Here is a 20,230-nt window from a genome sequence, read left to right as displayed (position 1 = left end):
CTATGTCAGAAGCCTACCTCCGAATCACTTATTTATATAAACAGACCAGTGTACACGACCAATGAAGAAAAAACAAAATTCAGCTAGGAAACAGATTGGTCTGCCATGCATGAGACTTGAGCTGGATTCCTCTGCAGGGCTCCAGGTTGACAGGGAGACTGGAAATGCTGCTTTGGGAAATGTACTCTGCCACAGGGGAAAGGAATTTCTCCTATTACCCAGCAGCCAAATTTCTTGCATTGTTCACAGTGGCTCCAGTCCAAGTAAGAGTAACGTCAAAGGCTTTATTCAGACTGAAATTTAACAAGTCTGTTTCAACAAAGGCAATGAAGATTTACGGATCTTAAGCCCCTCTGGGATTATTAATTTACATTGATAAAAAAGAATAACTTCCCCCTTGATATTTTCCTCCCTTGTCTGGGCATATGGATCAGAGAGCAACAAATACGGCTTTCAAAAGTCAGACTTGTACTTTTATTGTTCCATAATCACAGTGGTTTAAACTTCTTATTAACCAACAAGACACTAATTTCAGTTCTACTGATCTTCATATTGCAGATAAAAAGCCTATTTTTGTATTAACTTGATAAGTTAGTTTTTATCATCGATCCTGAAAGAGCTCAAAAAGCCATTCATGGGCTCAGAGGTACCAATATTCATAAACTGGTCGTGACACAGAAGTAGCAGAAAATACATTCAAGTCCTGATCCAACTCTCATTGAAGTCAATGAGTTTTCTTAACAACATCAGTAGAAGCAGCACTCTCCCATAATTAGGTAATTCTAAATTTATATAATGCTTAATATTTAATATTTGTGAAATTAAAAAACGTAAATGAACAGGATCTTAATAGATTATATAAAAGAGGAAGAGATTGTAGAGGCACTTACGAAAATGAAAAAGGAGAAAGCACCTAGGATGGATGAAGTATGGGAGGATATTAAAGTTATTGGGAAACGAAAGCATCAAGTATTTTACAAGTCTGTTCAACGATATACTTAAAACAGAAAAAATGTCGCATGAATGGCCTAAAACCTCTGTGGTCCACATTTTTAAACATAAAGGAGATACTACAGTGTGGTAGCTATTGCCCATTTAAGATGACATCAGATCCTATGAAAGCACAGGAGAAGATTATTGAAAAACATCTTTGTGGAACAGTGGAAATTTGGAAAGGTCAGCATTGATTTATGCTGAAACAGAGTGCAATTGATGTCATATTTGTTCTTAGAATCCTCATGGAAAAGTTCAGAGAAAAGAGAAGGTAACTGCGTATGGTCCTTGCGGATTTGGAGAAGTCGTACAATTGTGTACCAAGAAATTACTTTGTTGAAGTTTGTGAAGGAGAGGTGTGCCAGAGGGATATGGCTGTCTTATCCAGGATATGGATGATGGAGTGATTACTATAGTCAAAATTAAATGGGCTCACAGCAAAGAATTTCCAGGAAACATTGGCTTTTATCAGGGCTCAGCCCGGAACTCTGTTTTGTTTGCAGTTGTTCTGGGTGTGTTAAGTGAGAATATACAAAGGGAGCCACCTTGGAATGTGTGATTTGCTGAAGACTTAGAGTATGTCTACATTGGAAAAAAAAATGTCTCAGCAAGTCTCAGAGCCTGGGTCAACTGACTCTGGCCCACTGAAATTGCACTACGGGGCTTAAAACAACAGTGGGTTGCAGCCCACACTCAAACTCAACAAGGCAGAAGGGCCTCAGAGCCCTTTCTCCAGCTTGAGTGGGAACATCTACCCTGCTATTTGTAGCCCCTGGGAGCCTGAGCCAGCTGACCCAGACTCTGAGCTACTGCTGTGCAGGGGTTTTTTGCAGTGTAGATGTACCCTTAAGAAATATGCGTTGAAGATTGTGAGACTTTGCAAACCAACTTTGAAAAGTGGGCAACAAAGTTTTGCGCAAGCGAGCATCAGTAAGTGAGCATCAGTAAGACTAAGGCTTTGATATCTTGAGGGAGGAGTACTCATCATAAAGGATATTACGGGCAGAGAGCTTAGAAGAGTGAAATAATGTAAGTACCAAGGATCAATAGTTGTCGATAACCGTGCCATTCTGAGTGATGCCCGGCTTCATACCAAATTGCTTGGTGCAAGTGGCTTGAGCTGACCTCAGTTGTCTGTGATAAAAAGATGTACCTTTTAACTTTATTGACAGTATATAGAACTGTAATTTAACCCATCTTAAAGTATGGAATAGAGAGTCGTCTCGCCACAAGAAAAGAAATCAGTATGATCTCCACTACATAAATGAAGATGCTGAGATGATCAAATGGTTCAACACTCTGACAGGAAATGAAAAAAGGATGTGAGGTACCTAATGCAGAATGCCTCAACTGAACACAAGTTGAGGGAGGCTAGACTACAATGGTACAGACATGTTCAATGGAAACATGAGAGGTATATTGGTAGGATGGCTCTTGCAATGATCGTGGATGGAAAATGACCAAAGGAGAGGCCAAAGGCTTGGTACATGGACCAGATATCAGCGGACATTAGAGAGACCAATTTACATGACATGAGCATGAGTCTTGGAAGAAGGCTATAAAACTCACCGACCCCGAACAGGGAAGTGGCAAAAAAGAAGAGGAAGAAACAACTTAAATGATATTTTATATTTTGCCTCGATTGTGTGTTAAATTCATTTAAAAATAGGACAGACTGAGAGGAAAAACATTATTTTTCCCACTTTTTTGCCTTTATGTCATCTGCTTAGACAGAAAATAAATACTTGTTTCTGCTTGAAGTGTTTAGTAATCCTTTGATCACTATAAAAATACAAATACATGATATAATAACCAACAACAAAAATTTTAAATGCTAAATAAGGTAAGTTATGCTTGATGGGGAGGAAAACAGAGAATATACAATACACATGTTGGAAATTGTGTGTGAACTACAGGTTTTTACAGCTTATATTTTATATACCTTAAAAATTTGACATTTCTGATTTATAGACGTTTTTTTAAAGGTATTTCAACTGTCACTCTGCTGAAAAATACTTGCAAAGTACTTCATTTTTTTAAGATCCTATCTAAAGAATGAGAGTTTCAATTAAATTGCTCTGAAGGTTTAAACTGTTACCAGAAACCACTGATAAAAATAAAGCTTTGTATTGTACAGTTGGGGATAGTCCATATATAACCAACAAAACAGACATCCAGATTTATGGTGATGATAATCATATAAACTAGAACTTACCTATACAGTAGCATTGCAGTCCTGCCAGTAGCACTGAGACTCTTATAGCACAGAATGCAGTCCGTTTCCAGCTGCAGCACCCTGAACACTTCTTCAATTTAAAAGCACTTCTTGATAGTGTATTTCTAGGTAGTGGCCGAGTAGGGGGGGAATAAACTGACCCAGATGCCATTGTGTAACCTGGTGTTGCAGTACTGAACAGTGGTGTTGTCCCTGTTCCTGTTTTGAATAAGAAATGCCTGTGGAAGAAAGAGAGTATATTAAAACACAATAATTAACAAACAAATGGAACAGGCAGAGACATTTTTGGTTCTCTTTAAAGCTGTTTCCCTTTTTTTCTTAATAGCTTACTTTTTTTTCAACTTACATAAATTCTTGAAACCAATACACTGCACAACACTTACACAGAAAAAACAGCATATTTTTAAAGTACAAGTGAAAATATTTGTGATACACACTCTGTCCACAGAGGGACCAAAACCTAACTAACTACAATAATGTAGGCAGCGTAGCTAGCGTAGTTCTTACCAAATTCTCTGACAAGTGTGGACAGGCATTCTTTCATCTGAATCCTATGTTATAAAACTGTGTCACATACTACAGTGATCAGGATTAAAAAGTCAATGTTTTCCAGATACCACACCTCTATCACAATTGTTTCTTAGTCTAAATACAGGGTATGACAGATATTGAAACCCCATGCAGTATCTTTCGATACTCCTGTGTTAAAATTATGTATGGTTTCATGTATGACTGTGTTCCGTTCCATCGGTGAGAATTACCAGAGTTCCTCCGGGAACTAAAAACAGTGGGGGTGATTACCTTGGGAACTGTCAGTAACTCCAGAAAAGCACCACCTAGGGTCGTGAAATATATTGGTCCAGAGAGTAGGAGACAAAGAAAGGGATTTTGGTATAAAAGGATGAGCTTGAACAGACCCAGGGCCTTCTTTCTGACCCAGGAAATGAACAGTATCTTCTGCCCAATGGGGATCCCAAATCCTTTCAAAAGGATGGGAATGCTTTGGCCTAAGAGAGTTCCATAAAACTGATGAATGACTCCTGGTATATTTATTATGTTTTCTCTATAATGCTTTTACCTTAAGAACAAATGTGCTTCCTTAGAAAGAGCTGTGTAATAACTTGGAATTGCTGGCAATATACCGTTCGCAGCTCTTGGGAGAAAATGCAATACACAGGCACTGGTCTTTACAACAGTGTAAGACAGGGAGCTGTGCCCTTCCAAAAACCCTAGTCAGACAGGAGTGGGACAAGGGTCTTTGCCCAGAGACTCATAACGGCTGGAGACCTAAGACCTGACTGGGCAACCGAGGAGCAGATTAGGGACAAGGGGGATAATGGTTCAATTACCTTGAAACTGTGATACAGGGAAAACAGCATATAACTGCATGGCAAGTTTTGGCAAATGTAGGCAGTTTCGTTTTTGATGTAGCCCAAAGAATCATGTCATAATGCTCAGTTTATGTTTGTGGATATCACCCTACGAAGGTATGATCATGGAAACAGCAGCTGATTTCATTTTGGGGATTGGGTAGGTACAAAACTGTTTTGCAAGCCTGCCCAAAAAGATTGTAGGAAGAATTAGAGGAAAAAAATAAAGCAATGTTTAGGACTCTCTCAATGAGTCAATCACCATGCTAACGCTGACTACACTTTTTCACTGAAATTTCTGGGCAGAATGCCACTCTACATGAGCTCTGAGGCAACATGTTCAAATAAGGCTTCAAGGCGCTTGTAAAACCTCACCAACTGAGTTAAGAGGGAGCACGGTGTAGAATTTTGTTATTGTCAGAAACACCAACAGCAAGACAGAAGTATACAGGAGTGTGCATACCAGAGGAAGAAACAAAGGGTGGCCAAACCATACACTTATTTATAATAATTATGTTGTAATATAATTATAATTTAGTAAGATACATTGGAGTTATATCAGGAATGAATCTGCTCTTTTACTCCCTGGGAGAAATAAGGTCACTTGATAACCAGGAAAATTTGTGCTTTGAGAAGGATTTGTGCTGTGGGAAACCAGTAGGCCATTAGAACCTTGGCATCAGCTGCACTTCTTTGAAATATTCCCCCCGAGAATATACAGCATAAGGAACTTCATTTGTAAACAATATTACGGCTATTGCTAATGACGGTAGATCTGGGAACACCAAAGACGACCACCTCTCATAGTATTTAACTTCAGAAAGGGGAACTACACAAAAATGAGGAAGCTAGTTACACAGAAATTAAAAGGTACAGTCCCAAAAGTGAAATGCCTGCAAACTGCATGGAAACTTTTTAAAAATACCAGAATAAAGCCTCAAATTAACTGCATATTCCAAATTAAAAAAACATAGTAAGAGGACCAAAAAAGTGCCACCATGATTAAACAACAAGGTAAAAGAAGTGGTTAGAAGCAAAAAGGCATCCTTTAAAAATTGGAAGTTAAATCCTACTGAGGAAAACAGAAAGGAGCATAAATTCTGGCAAGTCAAGTGTAAAAGTATAATTAGGCAGGGCAAAAGAGAATTTGAAGAGCAACTAGCCAAAGACTCAAAAACTAACAGCAAATTTTTTTTTAGTACATCAGAAGCAGGAAGCCTGCTAAACATTCAGTGGAGGCATTGGTCCACTGAGGGGCTAAAGGAGCACTCAAGGAAGATAAACCTATTGCGGAGAAACTAAACAAATTCTTTGCATCATTCTTCACACCTGAACCATTCTTTTTAGGTGACAAGTCTAAAGAACTGTCTCAGATTGAGGTGTCATTATAGAAAGTTTTGGAACACATTGATAAATTAAACAGTAATAAGTCACCAGGACTAGATGCTATTTACCCAAGAATTCTGAAGGAATTCAAATATGAAATTGCAGAACTATTAACTGTGGTATGTAACCCATAATTTAAATCAGCTTCTGTACCAGATGACTGGCGGACAGCTATTTTTAAAAAAGGTTCCAGAGTTGACCTTGGCAATGACAGGTTGGTAAGCCAAACTTCAGTATCAAGCAAACCTGTTGAAACTACAGTACAGAACAGAATGATCAGACACATAGATGAACACAGTTTGTTGGCGAAGAATCAACACGGTTTTTGTAAAAGAACGTCATGCCACATCAATCTATTAAAATTTTCTGAAGCGAATGTGGACAATGGTGACCCAGTGGATACTGTATACATAGACTTTCTGAAAGTCTTTGACAAGGTCCCTGACCAAAGGTTCTTGAGCAAACTAAGCAGTCATTGATCTGTAACTGGTTAAAAGATAGGAAACAAATGGTAGGAATATATGGTAGAGTTTTCAGAATAGAGAGAGGTAAATAGTGGTGTCCCCGAGAGGTCTGTACTGGGACAATTGCTGTTCAACATATTCCTAAATGATCTGGAAAAAGAGGTAAACAGTGAGGTGGCAAAATTTGCAGATGATACAAAATTACTCAAGATAGTTAAGTCCAAAGCAGACTGTAAGGAGTTACAAAGGGATCTCACAAAACTGAGTTACTGGCAACAAAATGGCATATGAAATTCAGTGTTGACAAATGCAAAGTAATGCACATTGGAAACATAATCCCAGCAATACATACAAAATGACCACTCAGGAAAGAGATCTTGAAGTAACTGTGGATAGTTCTCTGACAACATCTGCTCAATATGCAATGGCATTGAAAAAGCTAACAAAATTATTAGGGAAGGGATAGATAATAAGACAGAAAATCATAATGCTTCTAGCTAAACCCTCATCTTAAATATTGTGTGCAGATCTGGTCGCCCAATCTTAATAAAGATATATTAGAATTGGGAAAGGTATGGAGAAGGGCAACAAAAATGATTAGGGGTATGGAACAGCTTCCATATGAGGAGAGATTAAAAAGACTTGGACTTTTCAGCTTGGAAAAGAGATGGCTAAGTGGAGATATGACTGAGGTCTATAAAATCATGACTGGTGTGGAGAAAGTAAATAAGGAAGTGTTATTTACTCCTTCACATAAGATAAGAACTAGGGTCACCCAATAAAATTAATAGGCAGTAGGTTTAAAACAAACTAAAGGAAATATTTTTGCACACGACGCACAGTCAACCTGTGGAATTCATTGACAGGTGATGTTGTGAAGGCCAAAACTATAACAGGGCTCAGAAAAGAACTAGATTAGTTTGTGGAAGATAGGTCCATCACTGGCTATTCACCAGGATGGTCAGGGATGCAACACCATGATGCGAGCGTCCTTAGCGTCTGTTTGCCAGAAGCTGGGAGTGGACGACAGGAGATGGATCCCTTGACGATTGCCCTGTTCTGTTCTTTCCCTCTGGGGTACCTGGCATTGGCCACTGCCAGAAGACAGGATACTGGGCTGGATGGACCATCGGTCTGACTCAGTCTGGCTGTTTTTTTGTGCTGAATGACAACCATGGAGAAAGATTTTTTTTATGTTAATATAGGCCACTTTGGGTGGCCAAAGCACATTTAATAGCATTATACTAATAATGCTGTTTTTAAAACAACTTCCATGCAAAACATGCAGATGGTTTGGCTGGACTGATCTGCCATTTTAAGCATTCTTCAGGTGCTGTTTCTAGGCTCCAAAGACTGCAAATAGAAATGAGTCTTAACAAGCTTTCAAATTGGACTCCATATATTCTATCCTACAAAAGCTTGGTAGAGAAAAATCTGGCTCTGATCACTTTCTTCTCAGAAAAAGTGAAAGCTGAGGTGCTGGTACAGCAGAGCCTAGCAGAGACTCTGATCCAAATACTTAAGCCCTTTGAGGAGTTAATCTCACTGATAAATTTGGGAGACGCCTGGATATCTGTGATGGTGCCAGCTGTCAAGGCTCTGTTAGTCTACCTCAGGCATCAAGGAAATAAAAGAAAATTCTGTCTTTTGTATTTGATAGTTCAGCACTGTGGAGTCTGAGGTAGCACACAGTGTGGCTTCTCACTTTAAGCTCTTTCCCCTTCTGCTCTAATACAATACAATACCAGAGTGGCCACACACACAGGCTGGCTGAAGAATGTCAGGCAAAAAATACCAAAAGAGGTGAAATAAAGAAGAAAGAAACAACTCTTGGTGAAGGAAATTTGTTTGGAACTCTCTAGTTCTAATGAGTGGAGTTACTAGGTAAATGTCATTGCAGCCTCTCCAGGGGTATTAACTCAAAATGTTAAATATTGAAAGTATAACACTTTCAGACTTCCATGTCTTGTACACCTGTTTCATTCCTCTGACCCATTGCTAACTAGCGTTTCCTATGAGATGTTCAGAAGGATGCTATGTCTGACAACAAATCCAGGCTGATTCCAGATAGTGTGGAAAGTCTTGTGCTCTCAGAATATCATTTGCTCACAACTGATTTTACCCACATGCCTACGCTTTTATAGCATGTTCATCAGAAAGGTATCTGAGCAATTAATTTCTAAAGACTAAACTACGTATGTGGTACTTCACCAGGCATTGACTTAAATGGCAAATTATAGTCTGTCTCATCTCACAGAAAGCTTATATTATCTATAATTGCAGATCTTCATTTAAAAATTGATTATCTTACAGGCACTTACTTGATTTGCATGCAAGTGACAATTTTAATATTTTATTAAAAACTTGTAGACTGCAAAATTTTAATAAAAAACATTGGCACGTCTTCTGTTCTGTTTTACCCACATTCTGCCATATATTTCATATTACAGCTGTCTTGGATGATGCCCTAACACATGTTCATTTTAAAAATAAGTGAAGAAACAGATTGGCAGAGCCAGAAGAGTACCCAGAAGTCACCTACTACAAGAGAGGCTCAACAAAGGAAGTAACAGAACACCATTAGGCATCACCTCTCCAGCACATCATTAAGGATCTACAACCTATCCTGAAGGAGGATCCCTCACTCTCATAGATCTTGGGAGACAGGCCAGTGTTCGCTTACAGACAGCCCCTCAACCTGAAGCAAATACTCACCAGCAACCATACACCACACAACAAAAACACTAACCCAGGAACCTATCCTTGCAACAAAGCCCATTGCCAACTCTGTCCACATATCTATTCAAGGGACACCATCATAGGACCTAATCACATCAGCCACACCATCAGAGGCTCATTCACCTGCACATCTACCAATGTGATATATGCCATCATGTGCCAGCAATGCCCCTCTGCCATGTACATTGGCCAAACCGGACAGTCTCTACGCAAAAGAATAAATGGACACAAATCAGACGTCAGGATTTATAACATTCAAAAACCAGTCGGACAACACTTCAACCTCCCTGGACACTAAATTACAGACCTAAAAGTCACAATTCTTCAAAAAAAACAACAACAACAAACAACTTCAAAAACAGACTCCAACAAGAAACTGCCGAACTGGAATTAATTTGCAAACTGGACACTATTAAATTAGTCTTGAATAAAACTGGGAGTGGATGGGTCATTACTCAAACTAAAAACTATTTCCCCTATTTTCCCATGCTAATTTTGCCCCTACTGTTACTCACACCTTCCTGTCAACTGTTTGAAATGGGACTTCCTGATTATCACTACAAAAGTTTTTTTTTACCCTTGCTGATAATAGCCCACCTTAATTGATTAGTCTCATTAGAGTTGGTATGAACCCCAATTTTTTCATGTTCTCTGTATATCTGTCTCTCTCTTACTACTGTATTTGCCACTGCATGCATCTGATGAAGTGGGTTTTAGCCCACAAAAGCTTATGCCCAAATAAATTTGTTAGTTTCTATGGTGCCACAAACACTCCTCGTTCTTTTCACAGCTGATTTGACAAAACACAAAGAAGGTTATCAATGTAAGACTTGGCATCTGACTCAGATGATGAAAATGAACGTGTGTCAGTTCACTCTTCTTTGGATCATTATCAAGCAGGACCCATCATCAGCATTTACGCATGTCCTCTAGAATGGTGGTTGAATCATGAAGGGACATAAGAATCTTTAGCGCATCTGGCAGGTAAATATCTTGTGACACTGGCTACAACAGTGTCTTGTGAATGCCTGTTCTCACTTTCAGGTGACATTGTAAACAAGAAGTGGGCAGCATTATCTCCTGCAAATTGTAACCAAACTTGTTTGTCTGAGCGATTGGCTGAACAAGAAGTAGGACTGAGTGGACTTGTAGGCTCTAAAGTTTTACATTGTTTTATTTTTAAATGCAGCTATATTTTGTACATAATTCTACAGTTTAAGTTCAACTTTCATGATAAAGAGATTGCACTACAGTACTTGAATTACGTTAATTGAAAAATACTATTTTTTATTTTACAGTGCAAATAGTTGTAATAAATATACAGTGAGCACTGTACACTTTGTATTGTGTTGTAATTGAAATCAATATACTTGAAAATGTAAAAGATATAAAAAATATTTAAATAAATGGTATTCTATTATTATTTAACAGCACAATTAATCGCTTGACAGCCCTAAATTTAATACTATCTATTTTGAAGGACTGCAGCAGAATTCTGCTTGCTGTATGTACTATGAAAAAAAGAGAATTTAAAAGGCCAAACTGCTATTTTTCCAAGATCTTGGGCCAGCTACATCAGCTAGGACAAGGGACTATTCTAATAAAATAAAATAAAACAAAATAAAATAATAATAAAGACAGAACTTGTGAGCAAAGCAACTAAAGCTTCTGCTTCCTATCAGGCAAAACTCAAAGCCACTTTTGATGGGAAATAGCAGACGTTCTGGGATCAGATAACAGCAGCAAGATTATTTAACACTATCCAAGCCATTGCTCATGGCAAAGAGTATGACAAAGAAGAAAATAATAAAGACGGTAAAGGGTTTCACTGTGTATGACATCAACCTGCCCTCTGTTGACAGAAATAATTTCTTCCTTCCCTACAAGGGAAAGATGTTCAATGTATTTAACACAATATTATTTCATACAGTGCATACCTGTAACATTGTGGGTCTGTATACTGTGGCTCTTTATATTATAGCAATAAAAGTTGGTAAAGTAAAATACTATAACATTATCAGCTGCAGAAGCAGAGTTTTAATAATCCATCAGGGATTCCCTTCAAATCAACCAACCAAAACAAATAAAGCAAATCCTGACATTAATTTGTTTTGGATAAGAGTATTTATTTATTAAAAGTGCTCATGAGCTTTTATGTTATACTTCAAGTTTTACAATATTAATTTTTCTTCTTTTATTAGATTATACTGATTTTGTTTCACCTTGTTATAAAAAGAAAGACTGAAAAGGCAGTGGATACTACCACTCTCTATAATTTCTATACTCGGGGGATCATTATCTAATCCTGACTAAATATCTGAATGCCTACTACTTCTGTACAACGGAAATTTGTGTCTTCTTAATGATTCCCTTACTCATTACATTTTTAAATGCCCACCATTTGTTTTATTATTAATATATTGCCACATATTAGCATGAAATTCTATACTGTATCTGTGTTGATCAGAAATCCAAGACACTCAAAAACTGTATCACTATGTGTATGTGCTTCATCTTTCCCAGTCTCCCTCAGCCATGCTTTGTCCAATCTCAGTGTCTCATTCCCTCCCCACACCGTACTACTTTTCTCAGTCTCTTTGCCAGGACAGTTCTAGTTCTCATTCCTCACCCTGACTTCCTGTCTGATCTCCCTCACCTCCTTCCTCTGCCCACAAGGTCCCATTCTCCTTGCCGAAACAGTACATGACTCTCCTTCTGGTTTTTCATTTAATCTTTGTCTCCACCCACCCACCATGTCCCAGTCGCAGGTTCATTGCCCAGCCCTTTCCAATCTGCTGGCTACCAGTCTCCTTCCCTAGATAGTCCCAGTCTCCTCTTGCAACTTTCAGTCCCAGTTTCCTTCTTTCTCTGCTACCAGCCTTATCTCCTTGTTTTGGTCCAGTTCTTTTCTCTTACACATTCAATTTATGACTTCCTTTTCAATGCTGTCTGAATGCCAGCAGTAGGTGGCACTGGGAACATAGTAGAGACAGGTGCCTAGTTCTGGTGCCCAGATCCGGACTCAGCATAGCATGGAACAGCTGGGAATTGTATGGAAAGTCCTGCTCAGTCCCAGAGTAGACCACATACAATGCAGGTTGAAACTTCAGGGAATTAAGCTAAAAAGCTCTAGCAAGTCGTTACTGAGCATGTAAAAACTGAGATTTTTCAGAAGTTTATAACATGCCCATATTTGCGTGGATTTTGACAGGGATGACAAAAGACTACCCTCCTCCCCCCTAAAATGAAATTTCAAGTCCTACTCCAAAGTATGGGACTGCTATGGTATCTCAAAGAAAAGGTTGCCAGAATTTTTTAACATGGGCAAAACAAAATATTTTCCCCTAGTCTCATTCTTGAAAATGGCTGAATCATTTTGGTTGAAATTATCCCTCCCCGCATCCCTCCCCCCGCCAAAATCGGCCTGAGGAATACAACCAGCATGTCAGGTTTCAACCCAAACCATTAGAATTTGGCAAAATTACAATCAGCTGAGAACAGGGTCTTATAATAGGAAGTGTCAGGCAACCTCAATAACAGGCAGTGCTACCATCCCAACCTATCATAATGGGAAATCTCCACCTTATTCCTTTCGTATGCAAAAATAAAGAAACAAAATCAATTTTTGGTAGAACAGGGACATTTTGACCCAAAAGCTGAAGTTTCAGAAAATTATGAGACACTATATAAATAAGAGGTTAAAATGGAATCTGTTATGAAATCTCAATTTAATTTTACTGACATTGAATCTTCTCCGGGTACTCAAATTTTGGGATTTCGATAACTCATGGTGAGGGTATCAGATTAGATTAGGCTAAAGAGAGAGAACAGACCTTTCACACAAAAGGAAGGTAGCTTATTTTACAAAATACGTAGTGCTATATAGTCACACATCCGAGATTAGAATAGTGCCCTAAGGTAAAGTAAACTGAACAAAAAAACCCAATAAGATGGCACTTAGACATTTCAAACAGTCTTACAATAATTAATCAACTGTGCACATTCTGTAAATTAGAATATTGCTAAGGACTAGGCATATGCATCCTTATAGCTTACTTCAGAAGGTCTTTTTTATTATTTCAAATTCAGTATATTAATATGCTCTTCACCGGGCAAATAAAAAATAGCAAAATTAAGCAATCCTTAAGAAACAGCATATTATAATGTAAATAATACACACAACATGAAAACAAAAGAACAAATATATAATGATTCTAGCTGTGACACAGTGTGTTAGTGTGGTTGATAAACTGCATCTACATGCTGATAGCATACTGTATTCTCAAATCTATTATGCTTTTGAACTGATGTGTTATCATCTTTGGACAACTTTCACACCAGGAAGTGATCCCTGCTGTAGTAATTTAAAAAATGAAAAGCTTACAAACAAGATACTAATTCAGGTAACATAGCAATAAAATGTATCAGCTAACAGTAATTTCACATAATGTAGCTCCATTTGCCAAAATATAAGCCTTTGGGCTGCCCATTACAAACATATGTAATATGAATCTGTATGTTTCTATGAAGTCTGCTAGTTAGCAGATACTTATCTGAATGAGCATTGTGTGGTCCATGACCCCTAGAGGAAACAGCATTTATTCCTTTTTATTTATTAAAGTATACTTATGTGTTTAGTTTAAAAAATCAGAAATTAAGAATCAGAAATTAAGAATTTACAGTGGCTTTTTGTAATCTCTTCAATTTTGATTAAAATTAATTAGATAAATTTAATACAAAACTATCATATTGATGTTAATCTTCGACTAACTGGAAATTAAAAGGGCTGTTGAAAGTTGAAGTAGATTCACTTATAGTGGAATATTTTTATATCATCTAGTTATTGAGGATTAGATACTGATCCCCTTATTCGGGTCTTACGTTTTGTAGCATCACTGATTTCAATGGTACTGTTCTTAGAGTAAGATAAGCAACATGAGTGAGGATGTCAAAATTAGGACATATTAGCTTTGTTTTAACCATATCATTAATAAAAGGACAACAGAACAGATTTATGATGAATAGTTTACTTCTGAAATTCACCATTTTGTATCAAGTAGTATTGTATTCTTAGAAGCTGTGTTCCTTTCTCAGTTATTTCCTTTGTGAGGTTTGAATCTATATATACTGCATTATGTGGCAATAAACTGTCAGGACTGCAGAAATGTAGTCCAAATAGAAGATATGTAATATAATATATTAATATAAAAACTTAAATACATATGGAAAAGTTGTATAGAAAAAAAATATTTAGAAATTTATTGAAATATTTATTTTAAAATTTTTACCTCTGTGGAATTCTCTATTACCAGACATATTTATTAGCTGCTCAGATTTTACACTGGATGCTTTAAAAAGTTAATGCAAAAATTAAAAATGTAATTTTTAATATCGAAGGTTCTTTCTCTTTGATCTGTGGTTTTATTGCAATAACATTTCATAATATTTATTTAATAAAAAAGCAGCTGAATCGTAAATATCTTATAGACAGGGGCGGCTCCCGGCACCAGCACACCAAGGGCGTGCCAGGGGCGGCAAGCTGCGGGGGGCAGCCTGCCAGTCGCAGTGAGGGCGGCAGTCAGGCTGCCTTTGGCAGCATGCCTGCGGGAGGTCCGCCGGTCCCGTGGCTTTGGTGACAATTCAGCAGCAGGTATGCCAAAGGCATGGGACCAGCGGACCTCCTGCAGGCATGCCGCCGAAAGCCACCTGACTGCCGTGCTTGGGGTGGCAAAATACATAGAGTCACCTCTGCTGCTAGATTAATGGCCTGATTCTGGAAGCTGTGTACTCAGTTTCCATCAGATACTTGTTTTCTTAAATATAAGTTCACAAAATATGGCATTCAATGTTTGATGTACTTTTATTTTTACAATAATAAAAACTACAGCAGCTTCAAATGTAATTTTAAAAACTGAACCAGAAGATAGGAGAGATCATCCCAAACGTTATTTGGACAATTTAATCAGATTTTGAAGTCACATCTTTCATTCTGTGTCAGCAGCTAGCATCATATAAACACTTAGAGTCACCTACCCATCCCCATAACTGTTATCGTGGCATGTTGGAGTAAACACATCCATCTCTATAAGGCTGTCATGACCATTTGCAAGAACTGCTTGATTTCCTAATTTTCTACATACAGAGATAAGATACAAAAACAGTAAATTAGATTGAAAGTTTTCAAATTGAGACTGTACTTTTTAAAGATCACTAAATGCAATGCTAGCAACTTTATTTATTAAAATTATGTAAATAGAGGTAAATCATGAATACAGCTTATCCAATTTGATCAAGTTCACATGAGAAGAACTGGGAAGCTGACTGAAGAGACCTTGAATTTGACTGAAGTGGACGTTGTATTATTGGACAAGTCCATAAACTATCTGCTTTTAGAGACTTAACTCCTTTTCTCTGAAGCACTTTTGGAAGCTTTTATACAAATTTACTTAAGGCTTCCCTACAAATGATTAATACACTGTTTCTCAGTGTCTTAATTAATATTAAAGACACTAGTTTAACTGGAAATCATCCCAATAAAAACACATTCCGGTCTAGTAGTAGAAATGCTTCATCATTTAGATGAACATTTAGAACAGTTCCTAAGAAGTCTTGGCCTAGTTTGCTGACTGATTTGGAAATGACAAATCTATGCAATTTTTTGCAGTGCCGCCTTTTAGACTGTTAGTGCTTTAATTAAATGTTTCAAAGGTGTTGAAATATTTGCCAGTCAATTATTTCTTTGACAATTTTCTTTTTCTTCTCCACAATAAAATTAGCAGATAATTAATTTAAAACAGTGTAAAGTTCCCACCTATTTTATTTTTAATTATAGTTGAAGCCTGAGAAAAGACAATACAGTATTAACATACAACTATAAAGATCGTGTTTCGTTTTTTGACCTGCTTGAATGCTGACAACATAGTTCACAGTCCATTATACAAAATATAATTCCACCTTCTCTGACAAATTAAACGCCTCATATAGCAAATTCAACTAATCATGAGTCAAAGATGTTCTTTTTTTGACTCACACATACCTTAATATAGATGTTAGATAAAATTATAATATTCTAAGAGCTACATTTCAAAAGTGGAGCCTGGGAATTTTTCCATGAACATGGATTCAGGTTACTGGATTCAGGTTACTGTTTAAAATTCTGGAATAGTGCTGGGAAAATTTACTGAGACAAGAGTTAATTTTGCTTTCGTGAGAGATGTAAATTTAAATTTACCTTATTCTGCCTTGTATATTTCTCTAAGGCCTGGTCTGCACCGGGGGCTGGCGGAGGGGGAGAATCGATCTAAGTTATGCAACTTCAGCTACGTGAATAACATAGCTGAAGTCAACGTACTTAGATCTACTCACCGTGGTATCTTCACTGCAGTGAGTCAACTGCTGCCACTCCTTCATCGACTCTGCCTGTGCCTCTTGTGGCGATGGAGTACAGGAGTCAATGAGAGAGTGCTCAGGGATTGATTTATCACTGCTAGACTAGATGCGATAAATCGACCCCCCACTGGATTGACTGTTGCCCACCAATCTGGCAGGTAGTAGAGACATACCCTAAGACACATAATCAAGCGACCTTGCTTTAAAGAGGTTTAGTATGTTTAGATAAGACAATAAGTATTAAGGAAGAAGTAATTCAATATGCAATTTCATACATTAATAATTTGCAAAGCATTTACCAAGCTATAAGGTAAAAGCTATGGAAATATAACTAATGAGATATCAATACTCAAGAAGATATTCATACAGAGTAGGATGTTAATAAATATTTTATTAAATGACTACAAACGAACCATTTTATTAACACCTAATAAGTAACTACTAAGCTTTTTAACCCATATTTATAATGAGAGGCATGCAGTTAATTATCTGCACAATTTCTTTAGATTTAAGCTTCCCAAACAGGGGTTCAAAGGACAAAAAGGGAGAGTTACTTTGTACAGCTTGGCTACTACATTCTTTCAAAAGTTGTTATTAGATTGATCTTATTTTGATTTTCCCAGGAGCTATATTGCTCCTACAGCTGACCATACTCACAGGAGGAGATGGGGAAGAGGCAAATAGTTCAGACTATCAAATGATCCCAACAGAATTCATGCAGGGGGCAGGAAATCAGAGGTTAGAAGAAAAAAAGAGATTTTATTTACTCCCATCAGAAGAAAGTTATTTGTTGCTTACTCTCAGTAACCTCACTATCATATAAAGGGGATATAGAGAGATGAAAGGAGGTACTCAGGTAATGGAAAGTTCCATAAAACTTTAAGGAAAGATAATCCTTTATATAAAAAGGCCAGGAATCCCTGCTGCATGTTATTGACCGGTTACCTCACAGTTTAAATATTTACTAACAGCAGTGTTTTACTCTACAAATATTGACAGAAGATAGAAATAGAATAACAACAAAGACTCTATTAAATATAAAACTGCATCCAACTTTAGACAACATATATCTAGAAATCCACCTCCAAAATCAAAATGAGAATGTCTCCAAAAGGATGGATGATGAACCCCCTTTCCACATACTCTGCTTTCTGATGCACATATACACAAAAGCAGCCTACACACTACTGAGCTATTCACAGGAGTGAGTCATACATCATTCACTGATCAGTCATCACCAACCTGTGCCTAAAGAGACAGAAGAATGGTTATCTACATACAATTGACTTTCACATTTTCTGTCTTTAAATGACAGTTGTGGAAAAATTGCAGGACATCTAAGTTAGGTAAAAAAAAGCTGAGTATGGGCATAAACTAAAATAATTGCTAGAGATGAAACAAATCACTATATAGAAAAAGAGATAAAGGCAGAGACCTAACCCAGATAAAGTTTTTAATATAGTTGAAACTGAGCCTGAGAATCACACTCTATAGGGGATCTTAACTAAAAAAGGAAAATGACAAATAAGACTCGTTCTTCACCTCAAGAGTTCCAACCAAGTGAGACTATTAGAGAAACTACAGTAGGATTGTGTTGGTTACAATGTGAGATTTTCACATTTCAGCTCATATTTAAGGGTTCAGGGACTGGATGTTCAAATACTGTCAGATGTTAAGATTAGCAACATTTAAAAGATGTGACAAGCCTACTTTGCAAAAATATTCCATCCAGTTTGGGAAGGGCATCCTAGTTTAAAATGTAGATCCTTCTTTTTACACACACAGTGAAAAATAGATGTCTGTTTTTCTCCTGTGCCAACCCTGGGCAATAAAAGCAGGCATCAAGAATAACATGAATATACTGCAGATTCACAGGCTGTCTGGAAAAGGCTGACTATCTTAGCAGTGAGCTCTTCCCCAGAATCCATTCACTTATTCTGTAAGTGGATTGTTTCTTAATATGGTTAATAAATAATGCGAACAGCGTAATCCAATCCCACCGTGACTGCATATCATAAAAAAATACACAGTAGTTTTCAAGAAAGATAAGAAATGGAGTAGCCGAATCTTGTTTTGTTTCCAAAAAATGGTTGGAAAGAGAGATTTGAACCTATTGTCTGAAACCCCTGGAATGATAAAGCTCTCTACTGTAGTGTCTAGCTGTAGATCATATGTTTTAAATGAGTCAAAATCTGATTTGAGTATTGTTCAGTCTGCTATACATATATAATGGAAAAGGCTTCAAAGAATGAACTTGACATATATTTCATAAATATTTGTCAAAACAATTATTGCCAATTATGCATATTCAGTTTGATGACTCAGCTGGAAAATTTCTTTTCTCTTTAATAAAAAATTTTCTAACTGACAATAGTGAATTAGTGCTGACTGACTGTTCAGCGAGTGTTCAGTGAAGGAAAATTTAGATTTATGCTAATAAATCCTACAAAAAATCTTTACATATAAATCTTTAACTAAAACAGAATTATCTGCCCATTGTATTTGCTCTTGCAAAATGATAAACAATGATAAATAAGAGAGACAAATTACATAGTACGTAATGAGAAAGTGAGTGCTCTTGGCCCACCAAACCATAAAGCTTGGAATCACCCTAACTGCTTAGGGTCTTGTCAAAGGGGCAAGGACTAGAGTGCTGAAAAAATACTATGAAAGCCCCTTCCCTGATGAGCTGATCTGTACAGCAGCATTGGTTTGGCTCATATATGTCTGGCAAACAAGGGTAAGCAACAAGTTCACAATAATCATAACCAATAAGGGTTATAAACACAGGAGGAAATAATTGTCCACAAAATTAAGACATCCCCAAAGTCCAGTCATGAGGTGATAAACATGGCAAAAGAAAACAGTCTTGTGAAAAGTCACTCACAATGTGGGTTTTGGAGAGAGGGGCAGTAACAAAAATAGCTACATTTATTTTTACATTTCACAACTTTTAATTTTGCTGATTGAATAAGAGGAAATACAACTGGCTGGTTATGACTCTTTGAGTTAAGTGTTTTCATTATAAATTCTACACTCTTATAGGTCCCTAAATGGTTACCTGCTTTCCAGTGGCACATTACTGCCAAGGACCCAGCTGTCCTGCAGCTGGACCGACTCGGGTGTGGTTTGCAGCTCGGCGGGCAAAGCAGCCGGCGGGGCCGGACTCTGATTCCTCCTATTTGTCAATGAGTTTCTGTTAAGGGAGGTGATAGATGGATGATGCTGTGCTGAATGCTGCTTGTGAGAAGGTGGCAAAGGTTGCAGGGTCGACTGGCCTTGGTTATTTGGCGGTTGCTCTGGTAAGAAAGAAAATTGAGGTTTGTTATACATCACCCTGGCTTTTGCTACAATCAACGCAGAATGAGAAACTGAATATAACTCCATCATCTAAAATATATTTGCATATTATTCTATTAGAAGGCATTCAGTGACATTCTCTAAGAGCAAGTTTACCCTTGATACACAAAGTTCTAATTAATATACAACAGATGGGAAAATTGCGTTTGGTTTTAATTTGTTTCAGTTTTTTTATCTGATTTTATTAACACCTACAGAAAACAGCATCTGACAGATCCCCTAATGTGCCTTTAGATTTCAGCTTTTTTTAACAAACCAACCCTGAAATTAAATGGGTAATTTCAGTAGAACAC

The 20,230-nt window shown here is 37.3% G+C and overlaps 1 protein-coding gene across 13 annotated transcripts in view; it reads right to left on the bottom strand.

The window, feature by feature from the left end:
• Positions 1-20,230, bottom strand: part of TENM3 (teneurin transmembrane protein 3) — a 704,125-nt gene that overhangs the window by 165,242 nt on the left and 518,653 nt on the right. For all 13 annotated transcript variants that reach the window (XM_032780127.1, XM_075066391.1, XM_032780134.1 and 10 more), the window contains 2 exons: positions 19,639-19,876; positions 3,209-3,447 (listed from right to left, as the gene is read on the bottom strand). In XM_032780127.1, coding sequence (XP_032636018.1) covers positions 3,209-3,447; positions 19,639-19,876 — 477 coding nt within the window. The remainder of the gene's footprint in view (positions 1-3,208; positions 3,448-19,638; positions 19,877-20,230) is intronic.

The sequence above is a fragment of the Chelonoidis abingdonii genome, chromosome 5 (assembly GCF_003597395.2).
Source record: "Chelonoidis abingdonii isolate Lonesome George chromosome 5, CheloAbing_2.0, whole genome shotgun sequence".
Lineage (NCBI taxonomy): Eukaryota > Metazoa > Chordata > Testudines > Testudinidae > Chelonoidis > Chelonoidis abingdonii.
Note: the sequence above shows the minus strand (reverse complement) of the source record. Positions and strands in the feature narration are given on the sequence as shown.